Consider the following 20,121-nt stretch of genomic DNA (forward strand, 5'->3'; position numbering starts at 1 on the left):
ACGGTCATTCATAACATTATGTCTATGGTGCATGTACTTTGAAATAACCATAGTGTGCTCAATTTTCATCCGATTTTCAAACGGTTTGGTGTGTTGTAAACACCAAAGATGTAGTTATGATACTGCGTACTTAATTTATAAAAAAAAAACCACATGATTATAATTATAAGTATGCAGTATCATAACTACATCTTTGGTGTTTACAACACACCAAACCGTTTGAAAATCGGATGAAAATTGAGCACGCTATGGTTATTTCAAAGTATATGCACCATAGACATAATGTTATGAATGACCGTCCCAAGATGGCCGCGGTTGAGCTATGCTTGCGACGCCCCCTTGAGCCATCTAGCCTTTATATATATCTATGGGGGTGACCACCTACGACACACAGATACAGGAAGTAAAGCGGAGGTAGCATGTCTTGCTTTCCTATTGTTTGTCTTGCACGCTACATCCTCCTGGTGGGGGCACCTCACTGGTAGTAACAACATGACGAGCAGTGGAAGGAATTAACTAGCATAACGACTAAATTGAGAGGAAAAAAAAGTGGTATAAATAACTGGCTACAAAAAAAAAGAGAAAGAAAAATGTGAGTCTTCACTTTGTGTGTACACTATCTGTGAGGGTCTTCTGAAGGCTCCTTTAAGCTTGGAGGCGGGGCAGACTTACTCCACGTGTTTGAGGGAGATCTTCTGATTGGGCCGGGCCGAGGACACAGTGATGTAGATATGAAGCGCAGCCAATCGCAGCGTGACGTCAGACTTCCAGTCCACGCCGAAGCGGTCCTTGATAACATCGTTGCGACTCTGCGGGGGACAGGGCAGTTATTGTTAGGATTTCATCGATTCAGATTCTGCTTATCGATTCCGGTTCTTATCGATTTCCCATTTTGGTTCCAAAATTATTTTAAAAAGATCTTTTAGATCCAATCCAATCCACTTTATTCATTGTACATTTCCAAACACAGGGTTACCAAATGCTGCACAAAACAACCAAAACATCCAAAAGAAATAAAAACATGATAAAAGAAACATAAAACACTATAAAACACAAAAACACACACGTCAACGGAAAGTGAATCTAGGCAGAGACCACAAAACTCTCAAGCTGGATTAAATGCCAAGGTATAAAAATTTGACTTAAGGCGGGAATTAACAGTATCAACAGTAGGGGCCATTTTAATATGGGAAGGTTGTTCCATCTTTTAGGGGCTACTACTGAAAAACCTTATGTCTATTGTCTAACCTCGTGTCCATACCTGCTGCTATGTTGACCGACCGATGTGTTGCCACTCTTTTGCACCTTATAACCTCATGTACTGTACATACATACCGTTTATCATGCTATGTATGTAAATATCTTTGATATAGATTTTTCTCCTTGCTCTTTGCCCCCCCCCCCCCCCCCACCCCATTTTTTTTCTTTCTTTCCTGGAAAACGACAAAAATGATTGGGCTTCCACAAAAACAAGTTTCACCCACCGATTTACACCTGTAAACCTGTGATGTGACAAATAAATCTGATTCTGATTCAGTCCCTACTTGGAACCGCATTTCGTTACCCAGTCTGATTATGATCACATCGTATTTTGGGTTTAGTCATATGGTGACGGGAGTTACTGTACGCATCTCACTCTCCCTCGGAATCAGACAGAACGAACATGATGTGCTGAAAGCAGAGACGTGATTTTATCGAGTCGGAACAGCTTGTGATATCTCTCTGATTGGGTCCCTGTTGGCGTCCTCTTCTCTTCTTCTCCTCCGGCAGCAGCAGATTGCTCTCCTTCAGCATCAAAATGAGGGCTGACTGCACCTCACATCTGCCTGTAAGCCAGTGAACTTCACCTCTAATAGTTGAGCCATATTTAAACTTCTTATGGTTTTTCTTCTTTTTTTCCCTCGTAAATCAATGCCCAACTTTGTTGTCCAAGAGTGTGGCTCAAAAATAGCAGCTCTGCAAGCTACTTTTGATCTACAAGCTCAAGATCTACAAGCTCACAACGCATCGCAAAGTGACGCATTGTGAGCTTGTAGATCAGCTACTGTACTTGTGGGCTTAGAGCTACTGCTGAAAGTTTTCAGCTACTTGTGATCTTGCTTGTGAGCTATTTTTATTTTATTTTTTCAAAGTGAAATTGCTTCCTATTTTTTTTGTTTTTTTTAAAACCAGTTCTCAAACATTTGCATGTCAAGGACGCCCACATGAATATATTTAATTTTCTCCGCAGACCCCCATCTGAATATGTACATGTACAAGCTTTGCAGATCGGCTATTTTCAAATACTGATGCATATCGGTTTAAAGTGCTCATGTGGCCTAACAGTCGCTTCTTTTTGGCTTGTTTTCATGGACCTGGTTGCTTATTTCTCTAGCAAAATCTGGCAACACTCACTGCCTGTAAGCCAGTGTTTTATGTTTTTTTTACCTGAATATAAAGGTACTCGAATGCAGCGGGGTCCCGTCTCAGCAGGTCTGCCGGGTCCTTGGGGAAGAAGCAGATGCGGAACAGACACTTCATCCCCTGGAAGTAGGTTCTGTGCACCACCTGAGACACAGCATGAGAGCACAATCAGTTTGATTCGTCACATATCACAGGTTGACAGGTGTGAAGCAACGTTTTGGTGTTTCCGTGAGAAGAGAGAGGACACAGGAAGAGTGAGAGCAGGAGAGATAAGAAAGAAAGGAAGAAATAAAGGACGAAAGAAAGAAAGAAAGGAAGAAAAAACAGGATAGAAACCAGTGGTGTAAAGTAACTAAGTACATTTACTCAAGTACTGTACTTACGTACAATTTAACATATTTTGACTTTACTTGAGTATTTCCAGTTTTCAGTACTTCCTACTCCACTACAATTATTTGACAACTTTAGTTACTTTTCAGATATAAATTATGATAGAAACATACACACTTCAGCCCTATTTTATACATTTTTCAAACATTTAGTACTTTTACTTTTGGTACTGAAAGTATCTTTTGATGCCAATACTTTTGTACTTTTATTCAAGTAACATTTTGAACACAGCTTTTACTTCTAGCAGAGTATTTCTACAGTGCAGTATTGATACTTTTACTTAATAATAATAATAATGATTAATTGCATTTTTATACCGCTTTTCCAAGTGCTCAAAGCGCTTTACAATGGTTCATTCATTCATACAGAGGGGAGGGGGGGACATTGGGAGGTGAAGCAACAGTTGACGCCAGCCGTCCTCACTTTTCCCACATTCACACACCAATGGTGGCAAGCTAGCGCCAACCAACTCATTGGAGGCAATAACAATAATTGGTGTTTTCTGCAGACGCTAACCAGGAAGCAGATGGAGCATAAAATGTTGTGATCACATGATCTCTATAGATCATCTAGTGGTAAACACTGGAAACACCGTTTTGGACGTGCGCAAGTCTTTGGCGCCCTGGGCAAATGAAAAAAATCTGCACACGTACAGTACTTAAATAAATGTACTTAGTTACTTTCACCACTGGAGGCAAATATTGCAGTTTTTTCCTCCACTACAATTATTAGACAGCGTTAGTTACGTTACTTGCAGATTTAGATTATTAATGCAAAACATATGGACTGATAAATGATGATGTATTATTAAAGGTTAAGCTACCCAGCAGCACATTAAGTCATTACATTCTTCCCCACCTTATACCAGCTGCAGCATTAAAGTGATGAACACCCTAATGCATTACTAATTACAATCCAATAATTGTGAAATGGGCCATTCTGCATAATGAGGACTTTTACTTGTAACACAGTAATAATACCTTGTGGTATTGTTACTTTTACTTACTCAAATCTGAGCACTTCTTCCACCGCTGTGTGTGTGTGTGTGTGTGTGTGTGTGTGTGTGTGTGTGTGTGTGTGTGTGTGTGTGTGTGTGTGTGTGTGTGTGTGTGTGTGTGTGTGTGTGTGTGTGTGTGTGTGTGTGTGTGTGTGTGTGTGTGTGTGTGTGCGACTGTGCGCGCGCACGCGCACTGGTGGAAAAAGTACTAACATTTTAAGGTTAAGTAAAAGTATCAATACTGCAATATAGAAATACAACTAAAAGTCTGGAATCCAAAATGTACATGAGTAAAAGTACAAAAGTATTGGTATCAAAATATACTTAAAGTACAAAAGTAAAAGTACTCATTGTGCAGAATATCTCATTTTTCTATCTCAAGTTTTCAAATGTATAAAATCTTTTGAAAATAGTAGTACTTGAGTAATGTACTTTGTTACTTTCCACCACTGTCTGTGTGCGTGTGCATGTGTGTGTGTGTGTGTGTGTGTGCGTGTGCGTGTTTACATGCGACAGAGGCTGGTTGTCCTGCAGTAGATGTAATCTCTGGTCGTGTTCCAGGCCTCCGGCCTCCAGGACCAGGGAGAAATGCTCGATGTAACGCAGAGACAGACGGTCCTGCAGAGAGGATATTACATCCTGGAGAGAGAGAGAGAGAGAGAGAGAGAGAGAGAGAGAGAGAGAGAGAGAGAGAGAGAGAGAGAGAGAGAGAGAGAGAGAGAGAGAGAGAGAGAGAGAGAGAGAGAGAGAGAGAGAGAGAGAGAGAGAGAGAGAGAGAGAGAGAGAGAGAGAGAGAGAGAGAGAGAGAGAGAGAGAGAGACACACACACAGAGACAGACAGACAGACAGACAGACAGAGAGGTTTCAATTAATTGTACATAAATCATTTTGTTTCGATTGCTCTGTTCCAGTTTTGCTTTGACAAAATAAATCCCCTTTGATTTGAAATGAGAGAGAGAGAGAGAGAGAGAGAGAGAGAGAGAGAGAGAGGGAGAGAGAGAGACAGAGGTGGCTGAATAGATGCCATTTTCTTTTGTCATGGCAGAGCAGGTTACTGTGTTGCACCAATCATATTTATACGTGGTGGGGGGGGGGGGGGGGGAGAGACAAAAAAAACACTTACAGCGTTCTACGCCGCGTGCTTTTATTGTTCTGTGGGCCAAAAAAAACACTTACAGCATTCTACGCCGCGTGCTTTTATTGTTCTGTGGGCCTTTTAATTTCAGTGGCTTTATAGAGAACAATGGACTTGTCATACCGCAGTGCTCCCATGGGGGGGGGGTTAAACCATATTCACTTGTACTTTGAGGTGCAGTCTCATTATGAGGAGGATCGGGCAACACACGGCCTCTAACACAGTGGTTCTAGGTCCCTAGTGAAATGTGTTAACCTAGCATCAATATCAGTTTAATACTTCAACCATTTCAAACAATCTTGAAAAAAAAAAAAAAAGTTGAGTTTAAGTTTTTAAACATTTAAACAATACAAATCTTGTATGCAATACATTTTAAGGTAATATTTGGTCCATGAATCCAGTGGTGGAAATACTGAATACCACAATGTAGAAATACTCTGTTACAAGTAAAAGTGTTCAAAAATTTACTTGAGTAAGAGTATTGGCATCAAAATATACTTAAAGTACCAAAAGCTAAAGTATTCATTATTGTGCAGTATGTCCCATTTCACAAGTTCGTCATGTATAAAAAATCTTTTGAAAATAGCAGATCTACAAGCTCACAAAGCGACGCGTTGTGAGCTTGTAGATCGACTCTTTTCAAATAGCCAAAGTATATATATATATATGTAGTTAATGTATGTTTTGTAATAATATTAAAAATCTTCAAAGTAACTAGTAACTAAAGTTTTCAAATAATTGTAGTGGAGTAAAAAGCACAATATTTGCCAATATGTTACTTAAGTACCGTAATTGAGTAAATGCACGTAGTTACTTTACACCACTGAGAACACCATGTTTCTAATGTTTAGCTCACTGTCTAGAAGTCATATAGTCCGTCCTTTACATTACGTTTGGTTGCAACTATATCGACCAACGGGCTTCACATTAAAGGAATCCGTTTGGGAGACCAACTAGGCCTAATCAATAACGGGTGATACACAATGCTATGGATTTTAGCTGTAAAACACCATCGACCAACAGCATGCAGGGCATATGCATTGCTCTTTGCCCTGGCATCCTGCCGGGGACGCATCTGTGTCATTTTAAGATTTATTTGGCTATTAAAAAATAGCAGATATACAAGCTCATAGCGCGGCACCGAGTGCCGCCCTATGAGCTTGTGCAAAGATTTGGCGTGTGTAGTAACTCTGATTCAGATCAATTGGTCCAGCCACTAAGGAGAACCGGGCGTTTTTGTGCGCACAGCACAGACAGACAGAGGTTTGTAGAATTATAGGAGGATACTTGTTCATACTACAGCAGACACCAAAGCAGCAAAAGTATGTTTTTGAACAGTTTTGGACATATGAGGTTTCCACCCGACAGAGACGATATATATACTGTATAAGTGAACGTGAAAGTGATTAAGAATGTCATTTTTTAAAATAAATATTGAACCAATAAAAAGTAACAATTAAGAGCTGGTGACTAAATAATGACTACATTGGATTCATCGGAAGACAGGTTCTTTTTTTTCCATTATCCTGAAAAGTAACTGTTGTGGATGTACGAGGTTTCCAAAGCGACAGCGACGGCATTGTACTGTAATTCTATTGAATTAGGCTGACAGGCTCTCTTTAAAGGCCTGCTCCATTTCTGCAGCAGAGGAAAGGATTTCTGAAATCTAATAGAGTTAATGAGTCTAGGAGGAGGAGAGTCACAGACAGTAATGACTCCTCTGTCTGCGCTCTGCATTGTTGTATGTCATTAATAGGGACATTCTTTTAGATCTGCTACTTTTTGAAAGACTTTGACAAATTCGGAAAAACCTTTGAGAGAAACCTCTGAAAACGGGACGTTCTGCATGATGAGCACTTTTACTTTCGGTAATTTAAAGTCTATTGATGTCAATACCTTTGTACTCAAGTTAAATGGTGAATACAGGAGTGAATACATACCCTTAACAGGGGGAATAGAATACATACCCTAAGAGGGTGAATACATAACCGAAGACTGTTAATTTTGACAGCAAATTCTGATTTAGTCTTAGTCTTAGTCTTTTGAAAAACACACAATTTAGTCCTATTTTAGTCATCTGAAATTGTTTAGTCTTAGTCTAGTCTTTAGTCAACTAAAAATCAAAATCTTAGGCTTTTAGTCTTAGTCTTAGTCAACAAAATTAACACTGCCCTAAGAGGGTGAATGCATACCCTAAGAGGGTGAATACATACCCTAACAGGGTGAATACGTACCCTAACAGGGTGAATATGTACCCTAACAGGGTGAATACGTACCCTAACAGGGTGAATACGTACCCTAACAGGGTGAATACGTATCCTAACAGGGTGAATACGTACCCTAACAGGGTGAATACGTACCCTAACAGGGTGAATACGTACCCTAACAGTGGTTCGGCTGTCGAACGTGAAGGACTTAATCTGTCCATTCTCTAGGAACACCTTCAACACATTTGGTATGAGCAGCAAGGAATCGTCCTTGAGCATTGTCTGAAAGAGATGGAGAGGTGAGAAAACACAGTGTGAAAAACAACCCTTCCTTCCGCAGTGTTTTGATGCACGTGTGTGTGTGCGTGTGTGTGTGCGTATGCACGTGTGTGTGTGTGTGTGTGTGTGTGTGTGTGTGTGTGTGTGTGTGTGTGTGTGTGTGTGTGTGTGTGTGTGTGTGTGTGTGTGTGTGTGTGTGTGTGTGTGTGTGTGTGTGTGTGTGCGTGTGCGTGTGTGAGAACGAGCCAGAAAAGGTCAATGTCTTTCCTCGGGACAAAACCGCTGCCATTCGTAACCATTCTGAACCTCATCTGTGAATGACGACGTGAGGAGCACATGCCTTTTTAAATAAATATCAAGCAACTTCAAAACTGTCTAGCCGGTGCACACAAAAGCCAGAGGTAGATATTACAATGACCCCGTGTTTTAAAGTGAAATGGCCCTCTAAAGCTGCAATCCAGAACGTATTTTAACCCCTTAAAATCTATATATTTCATTGAGCATTATAGTCCCCCAGGGCTCAATAAGATAAGATAATAAGAGGGAAATTCAGCCACCAAAGACAGCAGCAGTACAAGTACAGTACAGTTAAAATACAGATTGCAGGGCAAGAAAAAAGTACAGTAGATATACAGCATGATGGAGATACATCAGTCAAAGCAACACTATCAGTATGTTGGCAAAATTCTTTAATAGAAATACATAATGCAACACACAATAATACAACACTACACACTCTCAGCAGTGCTTGCACAGTAGCCTACAAAACAAAGGAAATACAAGAGAACGCACACTAAGCTGAGCGACCATTGTGTGCCTTGTTATACTTAACTTGCTACTACTAGATCATCTAGTAGTAGAATATACTAGATCTTCTAGTATTTCCTTCTACACCCAAACTCTTGTTTTGTCCCAGAATAGGGACGCTATGGTTCAAGTGGATAATGAATAAAACATTATTTTAAAGGCCCACTCCTCCAACAATCGTGTTTTAAGTGCGCAGCTCAGACGTGTGTGTGTGTGTGACGTCACACACCGAACGCCAATCAGGGCCTCGCTAAATGCAGCGTCAAAACAGGCGCTCCCCTGTAACCTGACACCACCACGGGTCCGCCAGTGAAGAAGTGACTGGCTTGTTGTTTTTGTTATATGGTGCGTTTGGTTTTTATGGGTTTTATGGGTCGCGATTAAATATCCCCTTTTTCGTTTCTTAAATTTAAAAAATAATATATATTATTTCAAAAGATATATAAAAAAAATAATCAACAGAAAAATAAAAAAATTTCATCATTTAAAAACTGTTCCAAAAATTTCCAAAAATAATTTGATTAATAAAATAAAAAAATCGAATACATTTCCGTAAAAATAATAATAATAATAATAATAATTAAGAAGTAGCGAAAATAGAAGATCTTTTCGTGCCGCGTTGTGAGCTTGTAGATCTGCTATTTTCACTAGTTTGGGTCCCGGGTAAATGTCTAACTTCTCTTTTGGGTCTTGAGCTAAAACGTTTGGGGACCGCTGCTCTTCGTAACATGCTCCCCGCTCTTGGGGAAATTATGCGTAGCCTGCGAGTTAGTTCTGGCAGATACACTCGAGAGGTTACATCCAGTCTCATTCTATGTGGCTGTTTACAGCGTCATGCAGACCCATACAGTACATCATACACTGACGTGCCAGTCAGCTGTCCAATCGGGCGGGTTATTTAAGCTCACTTATATCTGTCTTCTGTCTGCTTTGTGTCATAGGTGTTGTCATGCAGCGTTTGCTCCCACCACCACCCCAGCACCACCAGTGGGCTCTGCTATTGGTTCTGTTCCCCATGGGGGCTTGTTATTATATATCTATCTCCCTGCTCTTAAAGGTTAATGATGGTTGTCTTAATTATGCTGAGCAGGGAGAAAAAATGTAGCTGAACCTGAACGCCAAAATAAAATAAAATATTACATCCACTCTTGTATTCTCATTCTATAATATTGTTTCATATATTTGGTCTGTAATATTGGTTCAATGTATTCGTGAGTTATCTGACAGAACTCTGCATTTAACCCAGTCCTAAATCATTGGAGCAGCGGGCACTATGGGGGCGGCAGTTACAAGGTTAAGTGTCTCGCTCAGGGACACTTCGACGCATAGACCCGGGGCCGGGGTGCTAACCAGGGACCTTCTGATTCCCAGGTGGCCTCTCTACCCACTCAGCTATGGCCGTCCTGTGGATACCCACACTCTTCTGGTGGATCAATGAATGAATAATTCATGTAGATTTAGAATACTAAATGAGGGCAAAAATAGAGCAGAAAGAAACAGGTACTGTAAAGCTCCTTTGTGGACATTTTGGGGAGAGATGAATACTTGATATACATTATTGAACAATATTATTGGGATGATTTTTCTGGGGATTTAAACCACACCACGGGTCATGTGGACAGGGTTAATATGTTGCAATGCAATGTAATGTAACTAGTACATCTGTATGGTAGAGTATCCTATCTTACATTTGGGAGTGGTGCGCATGCGTGGCTGTGCCATGTCTGTCCTCCGAGGCGAGTGCAGGCGAGTGTCTGTGTCGTTAATCCGGGTCCTCCGAGGCGAGTGCAGGCGACTACAGCCGAGCAAAAACGAAGCGGCGGCCATTGAAATGGATCCGTCTCTCGGTTTGCTTTCGCTTTCGCTTCGCGTCTCGAAACAAACACCGCTGTTGCTTTCGCTTTTGGTTTGCGTGTCGAAACGTCGACAGCGTACCACATGGGAGCCTCGCGCCTGTGTCTGTCGAGTTAAAACTGTGCATTTGGCTACTAGAGCCCTGTGCGCGGCTCGGGGCCAGCCGGGACCTCTAGTGTTAATACAATATAATTAGTACATCTGGTAGAGTATGTTAATACAATATAACTAGTACATCTGTATGGTAGAGTATGTTAATACAATATGAGTAGTTCATCTGTATGGTAGAGTATGTTAATACAATATAATAACTAGCACTATCTAAAATGGTTCGGAGGTGGTCTCCCATACTCTTCCATAGACATTTAGACAATTCAATTTTTCAATTCAAAGGGCTTTATTGGCATGAGAAAACATACGTTTACATTGCCAAAGCAGAAAGCAGACATTTAGACCCTGGTGTCAGGTAGCCCTGCCCGAAGCTCATCGGCGAAATATCTCCCCTGTCAAAGGGCGGATTTCCTCTCAGCGCTAGATGTTTGGTCTCCCATGCGGATGACCGCGGTTCGAATCCCGGGTTTTATCGTTGAAATGACCTCTCTCTGTTAGGATAGGGCATAACATTTTATAACCGGGGCTTGGCGACAAAACTCTGCCATATTATGCTTTTCCAGCACATATGGTATATCACAGGGCAGTGCATGGTTCTTACTACAGTGCACTCTGTACACTCTCAGAGTCAGTGGTGTACATTTACTAAAGTACTGTACTCAAGTACAATTTTGAGGTACTTTTACTTTACTGCAGTATTTCCAATTTTCAATACTTTTACTTCTACTCCATTACATCTCAGAGGCAAATATTGTACTTTTACTCCATTACAAGTATCTGAAAACTTTAGTTACTAGTTTCTTTGTAGACTTATTATTACAAAATATTATTACATTATTACAAAACAACGCGTCGCATCACAACTAGGCTTGTAGATTTTCAAAATAATTTTAGACCTATACATTGTGACACGGGACATTCTGCATAATGAGTACTTTTACTTTTGGTACTTTAAGTTCATTTTGATGCCAATACTTTTGTACTTTTACTCAAGTACATTTTGGGTAAAAATACAGAGTGTTTCTACATTGCAGTACTGATACTTTTACTCAAGTAAAGATGTAGTACTTTTCTCACCACTGCTCAGAGTTATGGCGGCCTTTGAGAACCACTGATATTATGCCGGATCTAACCTGTATGTGGATAATTGGATGCTGGGATTGAATGCATTCAAAGCATTATGGGTTCCTTTGTGGAGGCACAAGAAGAGAGGTTTCTGCTTTGATCAGAAGATCAGATACAGTATACTCCTCTGTCAGGCTCTTTTTCTTCTCTCTGAATGACGGCCTCAAGAGTTACATGAACTCGCATTACAGTCAGTTAGTCTGGTATACTGTATACGTGATTGGCAAGACAGTAAGCAGTGGTGTAAAGTAAGTGAGTATATTTACTCAAGTACTGTACTTAAGTACAATTTTGAGATATTTTTACGTTACTGGAGTATTTCCAATTTTCAGTATTTTTACTTCTACTCAACTACATATCAGAGGAAAATAGTGTACTGTACTTTTACTCCACTACAATTATTTGAAAACTTGAGTTACTAGTTACTTTGTAGATTTTGATTATTACTACAAAACATACATTAACCACTTCAGCCCTATATACATTTCGGCCATTTGAAAATAGCCGATCTACAAGCTCACAATGCGTCGCATTGTGAGCTTGTAGATCTGTTATTCTCAAAATATTTTTATGCATTTGAAAACTTGAAAGGATACATTCTGCATAATGAGTAGTTTTACTTTTGGTACTTCAAGTACATTTTGATACCAATACTTTTGTACTTTTACTCAAGTAAATTTTGCATAACTTTTTCCATCACTGACAGTAAGGTTGAATAAAGTAATTAGTATGTCTGTAAAACAGCTATAGGAACAAGGTTTAGGAGTGCTGGGGTCCGCCTCATAGCCTTAACAGTGACGGGATTAAAGTCACATTCATTGTCATTCTCTAAATCTAAAAACAGTGGGATGGCAGTGGCTCAAGACGTAGACAAGCCGTGCCCGCTTGGGAATCAGAAGGTTCGCGGTTCGATTCCCGGCTCCCCCTGCGTTAGTGTCGAAGTGCCTTACGTAAGACTGAACCACTAATAGCCCCATTTGGAACCTCTCCCTCCGCTACCGCTCCGAGATGAGGTCCCACACAGCTCGGTGCCTGTTGGGCGGGACATTTTAGAATATTTTCCACTATGCATGATTCTTACCCTTTTCCGCACATCGTATCCAAAAAGTAACGGTCGTCCCGCCTGCTCTCAGATGTTTTAACTTCTACCGGAAAATAAAATCTAAGCGACGGATTGAACCAAGCGTTTAAATCGCTTATTTAGTCAGCCTGTGGCCAGTCAACGCCCGTCCGCATACGCAGTACTGCTCCCGTAAGATTGCATTGGGAAAACATGGCCAGAGGCTGACTAAAAAAGCGATTTAAACGCTTGTTTCAACCCGTCGCTTAGATTTTCTTTTTCGCTAAAATGTAAAACATCTGAGAGCAGGGGGGGACGACCTTTACTTTTTGGATACGATATATCCAAAGGGTATAAAAGGGTAAGAATCATGCATAGTGGAATCATGCATAGTGGAAAACATTCTAAAATGTCCCGCCCAACAGGCACCGAGCTGTGTGGGACCTCATCTCGGAGCTATGTAGCGGAGGAAGAGGTTCCGATTGGAGCGAAAGCACTAACCGCTCCTGGCTGCTGCCTTGAATGGTTTCTTCTGCCGTGTGTGTGTGTGTGTGTGCGTGTGTGTGCGTGTGCGTGTGCGTGTGCGTGTGCGTGTGTGTGTGTGAATGTAACGCACATTTTAAAATACTTTGGATATAGGCACTGCACAAATGCACCGTTTACACTTTATTTCACCATTTTTATCGAACGACGGGGGGATTTGTGAAAAGGGGGGGAAACCGGCATCGCAGCATGCAAAGGACAAGTCTCGTCAAATCGACCCCGTTGACACAGAGCGCTGTGCTCACACACCACTGTGTTTTCCTGGTGACTTAGCATTGAGCCGAGTCTATCTATTTCCCATTACCAGCCAGCCAACGCCATCAGGCCAAGGCGAGCGCACAAGCTGCAGGGTTGAGATGGAGCCGATTTGACACACGGTGAAATGAGGTGTTATATGAGAATCTCTCTCTCTCTGTCTCTGTCTCTCTCTCTATGTCTCTCTCTCTCTCTCTCTCTGTCTCCGTGTCGATAATGGTCCGTGTGCAGGTTAGGTGGCCCGCGCTGATAAGAAGGTCTTCCTCCCGATCGATGGCAGTCGGCAGCAGCAGCAGCAGCAGCAGCCCCGCATCACAGGGGAGGGTTAGCTTGTGATTAAACGTTTCACTGCGGGGCCGGGGCACATCTGACACTATCATGGTCTCTGCCCATGCTGTGCCACGTGTCTTTGGCTCCAGACCCTGATCAATGAGATTTACAACTACAAGACGGAATCAGAGCAGGAGGAGGAGGATGGATTAGTCCACCCCCCGCTCGTTACTCTAAATATTCATTGCAGCTGCCGCGGTGTGGCGTGGTGTCTTGGCGAATAGGGACCACCACTCTCCCCCCGTCTAATCCAAACCCCACACATGGCAGTAGTGGGAAGTAACTAAGTAGAGGTACTTTTCTTTTACTTGAGTATTTCCATTATGTGATAGTTTAAACTGTTCAACTACCAGTGGTGGAAACACGTTTTTTACTTAAGTTATCAAAGTGGTAATATTGCAATGTAGAATTACTCTGTTACAAGGGAAAGTAAAAAATCCACTTGAGTAAAAGTACACAAGTATTGGTTTCAAAATGTACTTAAAGTACCAAAAGTGGAAAGTACTCATTATGCAGAATGTTTTCAAATGTATAAAATGTATTCAAATCTTTCGAAAATAGCAGATCTACAAGCTCACAATTCGTCGCATCGCGACGCATTGTGAGCTTGTAGATCGGCAATTTTCAAATGGCCAAAATGTATATAGGGCTGAAGTGGTTAATGTATTTAACCACTTTAATGTTTTGTAATAATAATCTAAATCTACAAAGTAACTAACTAACGTTGTCAAATAATTGTAGTGGAGTACAAGTACAATATTTGCCTCTGAGATGTAGTGGAGTAGAAGTAAAAGTACTGATAATTGGAAACACTCCAGTAAAGTAAAAAAAAAGACCTCAAAACTGCACTTAAGAACAGTACTTGAGTAAATGTACTTAGTTACTTTACACCACTGGCATTAGCAACACGTGATATTGATTCCTGGTTGTGTTCCGTATTGACAGGTATAGCCTGGAAGGCTCGGGCTTCCATGGGTAGTAATAATGACATTCTCGATGAATCCAGGGCTTAGCAGGGCTTAGCATGGACCTGGTAGTCCATATCCATGAGCCATATGCTCCTCATCTTCAAAATAGCACTCGGTGCCGCACGACGAGCTTGTATATCTGCTATTTTTGAATAGCCAAAGAAATCTAAAAATGACACAGATGCGTTCCCGGTCTTAATGGATTCAAATGGTACTCGTGCAGGCTGCAGCAGCATTAAATAACCGCGCTGGGGTTTGTCGCTTCGTCGACAGTACTGTTTCTCAACGTGCGGGAACGGGGACCAACCAGGGGTCCAAAATGGACCCTTATGGGTCCTGTAACTCTGAGAGCATATACGCTCTAGTTAGATTAATACTGAGTGTAGATTACGCTCCCAGAGGACAAATTGATATCACATGGGGGTCCATGGCCTATAATGCATAATAAACAAGGGTCCTTGATAATTAAAAGGTTGAGAACCATTGATCTACAGTCTACAGAGCTATTTCCGCAATCTAACAGAGCTACAGAGCTATTTTCACAATTAAAAATAAAATAAAAGCGGAATTTCAAATGACCTCCCCCCCTATTTTTATAAAATCAATTATCAATTATTTAACTGTTGCACAGCTGTACTCTGTGAGGAGGAATGAAAAATGACACCTTTAAAGAGCCGCTGCAGCGCTTTGATCCGTTTCCCCGTCTGTCGCTTCGCCTACACAGTACCACTCCTTCTTTTCCCATTTGGATCTTTGCTCAAAAGAACGTGTCAGAGTTGTGCCCTGAATGATTCCCTTTTTTTATGATGAGGTTTCTGTTATTATTAGGCTTGTGTTATCAGCTAGCACGCGTCTTAAACCCAGCAGGGTTTGTTTGATCACAACGCAGCATTGATTAAGCCTGAGTGTGTGTTGTTCAAGTGACTCCACATCATGTCCCATGAGTACATGGCCTACAGTCCAGGTGGCAAGCAATCTCCGCTGGATTTGAAGCCTATTTCATTGAATCTCCATTAAGCGTGCAGTTCCCATTAGTGGCCCAGAAGATGCCGCTATTTTACCTCCTGCAGGCTCCAGAAGGATTTACTCTCAATACAGGTTTTGGCCGGACTTTACACCTGATTGTATTGCCTTAGTAACATTTTCATAAACGCTTTATGTTTTCAGTCGCTAGTTTAACGTCTTGTTTAAATCATCATGATATGCGTTTTAGTAAATTATGGTCCCAGTCATTTTTTAATTAATGATAAAGTAGGGTTTGCTTCTAGGGCTTCTATTGGTTGTACCGAGTGAAGACCCGCCTTCGCTGCGGTTGCAACCAATAGGCCTAGATGTCGTTTCCCGGTTTCTTTTCGGGACCGGAAGTTCAAAGATGGCGGATTTGAATTCGGAAAAGTGGCTTCAAAATGGGTCTGTAAACCATGGGGCTTTTTAAAGTCAGTACGGTCATGCCTAGGGCTGGGCAATTAACCAAAAATATATACAAATTGATATTTTGAACAAATATATATATTATAATATATAAATATATATATATATATATATATATATATATATATATATATATATATATATATATATATATATATATGGCTTGTGTGTAAACATGATTGACATAATGTGAGGTCATGTTTTGTGCAATTTTTGATGAAAAATAGTGATTCAGTGAGCAAGAGCCCTAACTCAAGCTCCATGGTTTCATTGGCTTGACAACAAATCTTGATAGTAGGGGGTACTAAGTGAAAAATCGTTACGCGGCGGATAAAAGCATGAAATTTGATACAGATGTCCCTTGGGTCATCCTAAAACATCCTAGAAGGGGTGCCCAAAAAAATCTTAAACAGGAAGTGAGTTATGGACAAAATCCAAAATGGCCACCTAAACTGTTGACCGTTGACTCAAAAGACACCAAAATAATCTCCAAAAAGCATAAAATGTGGCACACATGTCCCTTGGGTCATCCTATGACATCCTAGAAGGGGTGCCCAAAAAATTCTGAAACAGGAAGTGAGTTATTGACCAAATTGAAAATGGCCGCCTAGTGTTGTCGATTGACTCAAAAGACAACTAAAGAATCTCCAAAAAGTATAAAATGTGTCACACATGTCCCTTGGGTCATCCTAAGACATCCTAGAAGGGGTGCCCAAAAAAGTCTTCAACAGGAAGTGAGTTATTGACTAAATTGAAAATGGCCGCCTACAGTGCTGGCGATTGACTCAAAAAGCCTATAGAATCTCCAAAAAGCATACAATTTGGCACATATGTCCCTTGGGTCATCCTAACACATCCTAGAAGGGGTGCCCAAAATAATCTGAAACAGGAAGTGACAGGAAGTGACAGTCACTTAGTGGTAGCAGGGACAACATCTTAACTGTTGTGTGACATACAGGTAGCAGGGACAACATGTTAACTGTTGTGTGACATGCAGGTAGCAGGGACAACATCTTAACTGTTGTGTGACATACAGGTAGCAGGGACAACATCTTAACTGTTGTGTGACATGCAGGTAGCAGGGACAACATCTTAACTGTTGTGTGACATGCAGGTAACAGGGACAACATCTTAACTGTTGTGTGACATACAGGTAACAGGGACAACATCTTAACTGTTGTGTGACATGCAGGTAGCAGGGACAACATGTTAACTGTTGTGTGACATGAAGGTAGCAGGGACAACATCTTAACTGTTGTGTGACATACAGGTAACAGGGACAACATCTTAACTGTTGTGTGACATGCAGGTAACAGGGACAACATCTTAACTGTTGTGTGACATGCAGGTAACAGGGACAACATCTTAACTGTTGTGTGACATGCAGGTAACAGGGACAACATCTTAACTGTTGTGTGACATACAGGTAACAGGGACAACATCTTAACTGTTGTGTGACATGCAGGTAGCAGGGACAACATGTTAACTGTTGTGTGACATGAAGGTAGCAGGGACAACATCTTAACTGTTGTGTGACATGCAGGTAACAGGGACAACATCTTAACTGTTGTGTGACATACAGGTAACAGGGACAACATCTTAACTGTTGTGTGACATGCAGGTAGCAGGGACAACATGTTAACTGTTGTGTGACATGAAGGTAGCAGGGACAACATCTTAACTGTTGTGTGACATACAGGTAACAGGGACAACATCTTAACTGTTGTGTGACATGCAGGTAACAGGGACAACATCTTAACTGTTGTGTAACACGCAGGTAACAGGGACAACATCTTAACTGTTGTGTGACATACAGGTAACAGGGACAACATCTTAACTGTTGTGTGACATGCAGGTAGCAGGGACAACATGTTAACTGTTGTGTGACATGAAGGTAGCAGGGACAACATCTTAACTGTTGTGTGACATACAGGTAACAGGGACAACATCTTAACTGTTGTGTGACATGCAGGTAACAGGGACAACATCTTAACTGTTGTGTGACATGCAGGTAACAGGGACAACATCTTAACTGTTGTGTGACATACAGGTAACAGGGACAACATCTTAACTGTTGTGTGACATGCAGGTAGCAGGGACAACATCTTAACTGTTGTGTGACATGCAGGTAGCAGGGACAACATCTTAACTGTTGTGTGACATGCAGGTAGCAGGGACAACATGTTAACTGTTGTGTGACATGAAGGTAGCAGGGACAACATGTTAACTGTGTGACATGCAGGTAGCAGGGACAACATGTTAAAGGGATATTTCACTTTCAAAAAAACTTTGGGTCATTTTATCGTCTACTCAGGCTTTTGTGAGCCCCCCAGACTGTTTTTAAGGGGGGGGGGGGGGTGCTGGTGTGTGTGTCTTTGATCTTCTGCTTTCCCGCACAAGGTTGCAACTTTGTTTAATTTCAAGCACGAGAACCTGTCTGCTCCCACACTCCAAGCACGAGAACCTGTCTGCTCCCACACTCTCCTACATTTTTGGGGCATTAAAACGCTATGGAGTTGTGCCCCAATAGAGGGCTTGATCTCTGGTCATATGAAGATTTGTACAATATATTATGTATTGGTAATCATTCATAGGGTCTTTTAAAAGTTTTAGAAAACAATTAAGTATATTTGGCATTGACAATATATCACTTAGAAAAGGATTAATGTGGAAGGTCATCTTATTCAGAGTGGTTTTTAAGACAATTTTGGGCATTTAGAGTTGTTTAAAAAATATTTAAGACATTTTTCATGGGTTATTTTTGCCAAATCCTTTAATATCAGTCTATTTACTATAAATGTAAAAGTTATATTTAGCACAATCAGCCAAAATTTCAGAATTATATCAACTTTTAGGAATCATGGGTCATTTCTGGCGGCCATTTTTGATTTTTCCTTTAAAAAACCCTTTAATGGGTCAAAAATTTTGGGCACCCCTTCTGAGATGATGAGATACATCCTAAAGAGTGCGTGTACCAAATTTGGTGCTTTTATCCGCCGCGTAACGATTTGGCCATTTTTTGTGCTTAGTACCCCCTACTATGACACCTGGGCAAAGCTCTTCCTTTTACAGTGCAGGAGAAATTGGACTTTAAACAGCCAAAACAGGGACAAATCCAACATTATTAAGTTGTAACTATTTTTTTCTTCGTGAGGCGTTTTAGAAGTACAGCCGTCTGAGACTCCTAAAGGAGAAGATGACACCCATTGATCATAGTGAAGCCACACCGCTCTGAACCAAACGCTCCAGTCCTTAATGAAACAGGCTGTTGTACACAGACACTGGATATTGGGAGCTTATAGCTGACTTGCAGTGGTGGAAAGTAACAAAGTAGTTTTACTGTACATAGACAGAGGCTATTGGGGCTTATGTAGCAGAAGAAATGTGCACCCATGTGAGAAAGGCAAAAAGGAGAGAAGGACGTGAGCAGTGTGTGAAGGCGTGTGATGGAACACAGCAGTGGAAAGTAATTAAGTACATTTACTCAAGTACTGTACTCTTTTTTCTTTTTTTTTTTTACTTTGATTGAGTATTTTGTAATCCTTTTTCTGCTCCACTAAAAATCTAATAGACAAATATTGTAGTTTTGGCTTCACTACAATTATTTGAAAACTTTAGTTACTTTTAGTTTTAGTTTATTATTACAAAACATAAATACAACCACTTAAGCCCTATCTTATACTTCAGCTATTCAAAAATAAAATAGGGCTCAAGTGGTTAATTATCATTAATTATAGTCCAAGTAGGATATGATTCTGCAATGGACATTCTGCATAATGAGTACTTTTGCTACTTTAAGTATATTTTACACTGTGGCCGTGGTACTTCTACTCAAGTGCCTCTTCCGCCACCGTCTACTGGGGCTTGACTGACTTGGTTGGGGGTGAAATGAGCACCGATGTGAGAAGGAGAAAGCGGACGTTGGGACGTGAGCAGTGTGTGAAGGAAGGCATACAGTGGTGTGTGAAGGCATACAGTGGTGTGTGTGAAGGCCTACAGTGGTGTGTGTGTGTGTGAAGGCGTACAGTGGTGTGTGTGTGAAGGCCTACAGTGGTGTGTGTGAAGGCGTACAGTGGTGTGTGTGTGAAGGCGTACAGTGGTGTGTGTGAAGGCGTACAGTGGTGTGTGTGTGAAGGCGTACAGTGGTGTGTGTGAAGGCCTACAGTGGTGTGTGAACTGAAGGCCTACAGTGGTGTGTGTGAAGGCCTACAGTGGTGTGTGTGAAG

General features: G+C 41.1%; 1 protein-coding gene across 1 annotated transcript in view; it reads right to left on the minus strand.

Annotated features, from left to right (window-relative positions):
* frmpd3 (FERM and PDZ domain containing 3) overlaps positions 1–20,121 on the minus strand; it is a gene marked incomplete at its 3' end in the record, with an annotated part of 54,949 nt that overhangs the window by 14,308 nt on the left and 20,520 nt on the right. Inside the window, exons 6-9 of the mRNA XM_080416277.1 lie at positions 7,307–7,414; positions 4,298–4,429; positions 2,428–2,547; positions 673–809 (exon numbers count right to left, since the gene is read on the minus strand). Coding sequence (XP_080272403.1) covers positions 673–809; positions 2,428–2,547; positions 4,298–4,429; positions 7,307–7,414 — 497 coding nt within the window. The remainder of the gene's footprint in view (positions 1–672; positions 810–2,427; positions 2,548–4,297; positions 4,430–7,306; positions 7,415–20,121) is intronic.

This window comes from Gymnoscopelus braueri (genome assembly GCF_963280865.1).
Source record: "Gymnoscopelus braueri genome assembly, chromosome: 20".
Taxonomy (NCBI): Eukaryota; Metazoa; Chordata; class Actinopteri; order Myctophiformes; family Myctophidae; genus Gymnoscopelus; species Gymnoscopelus braueri.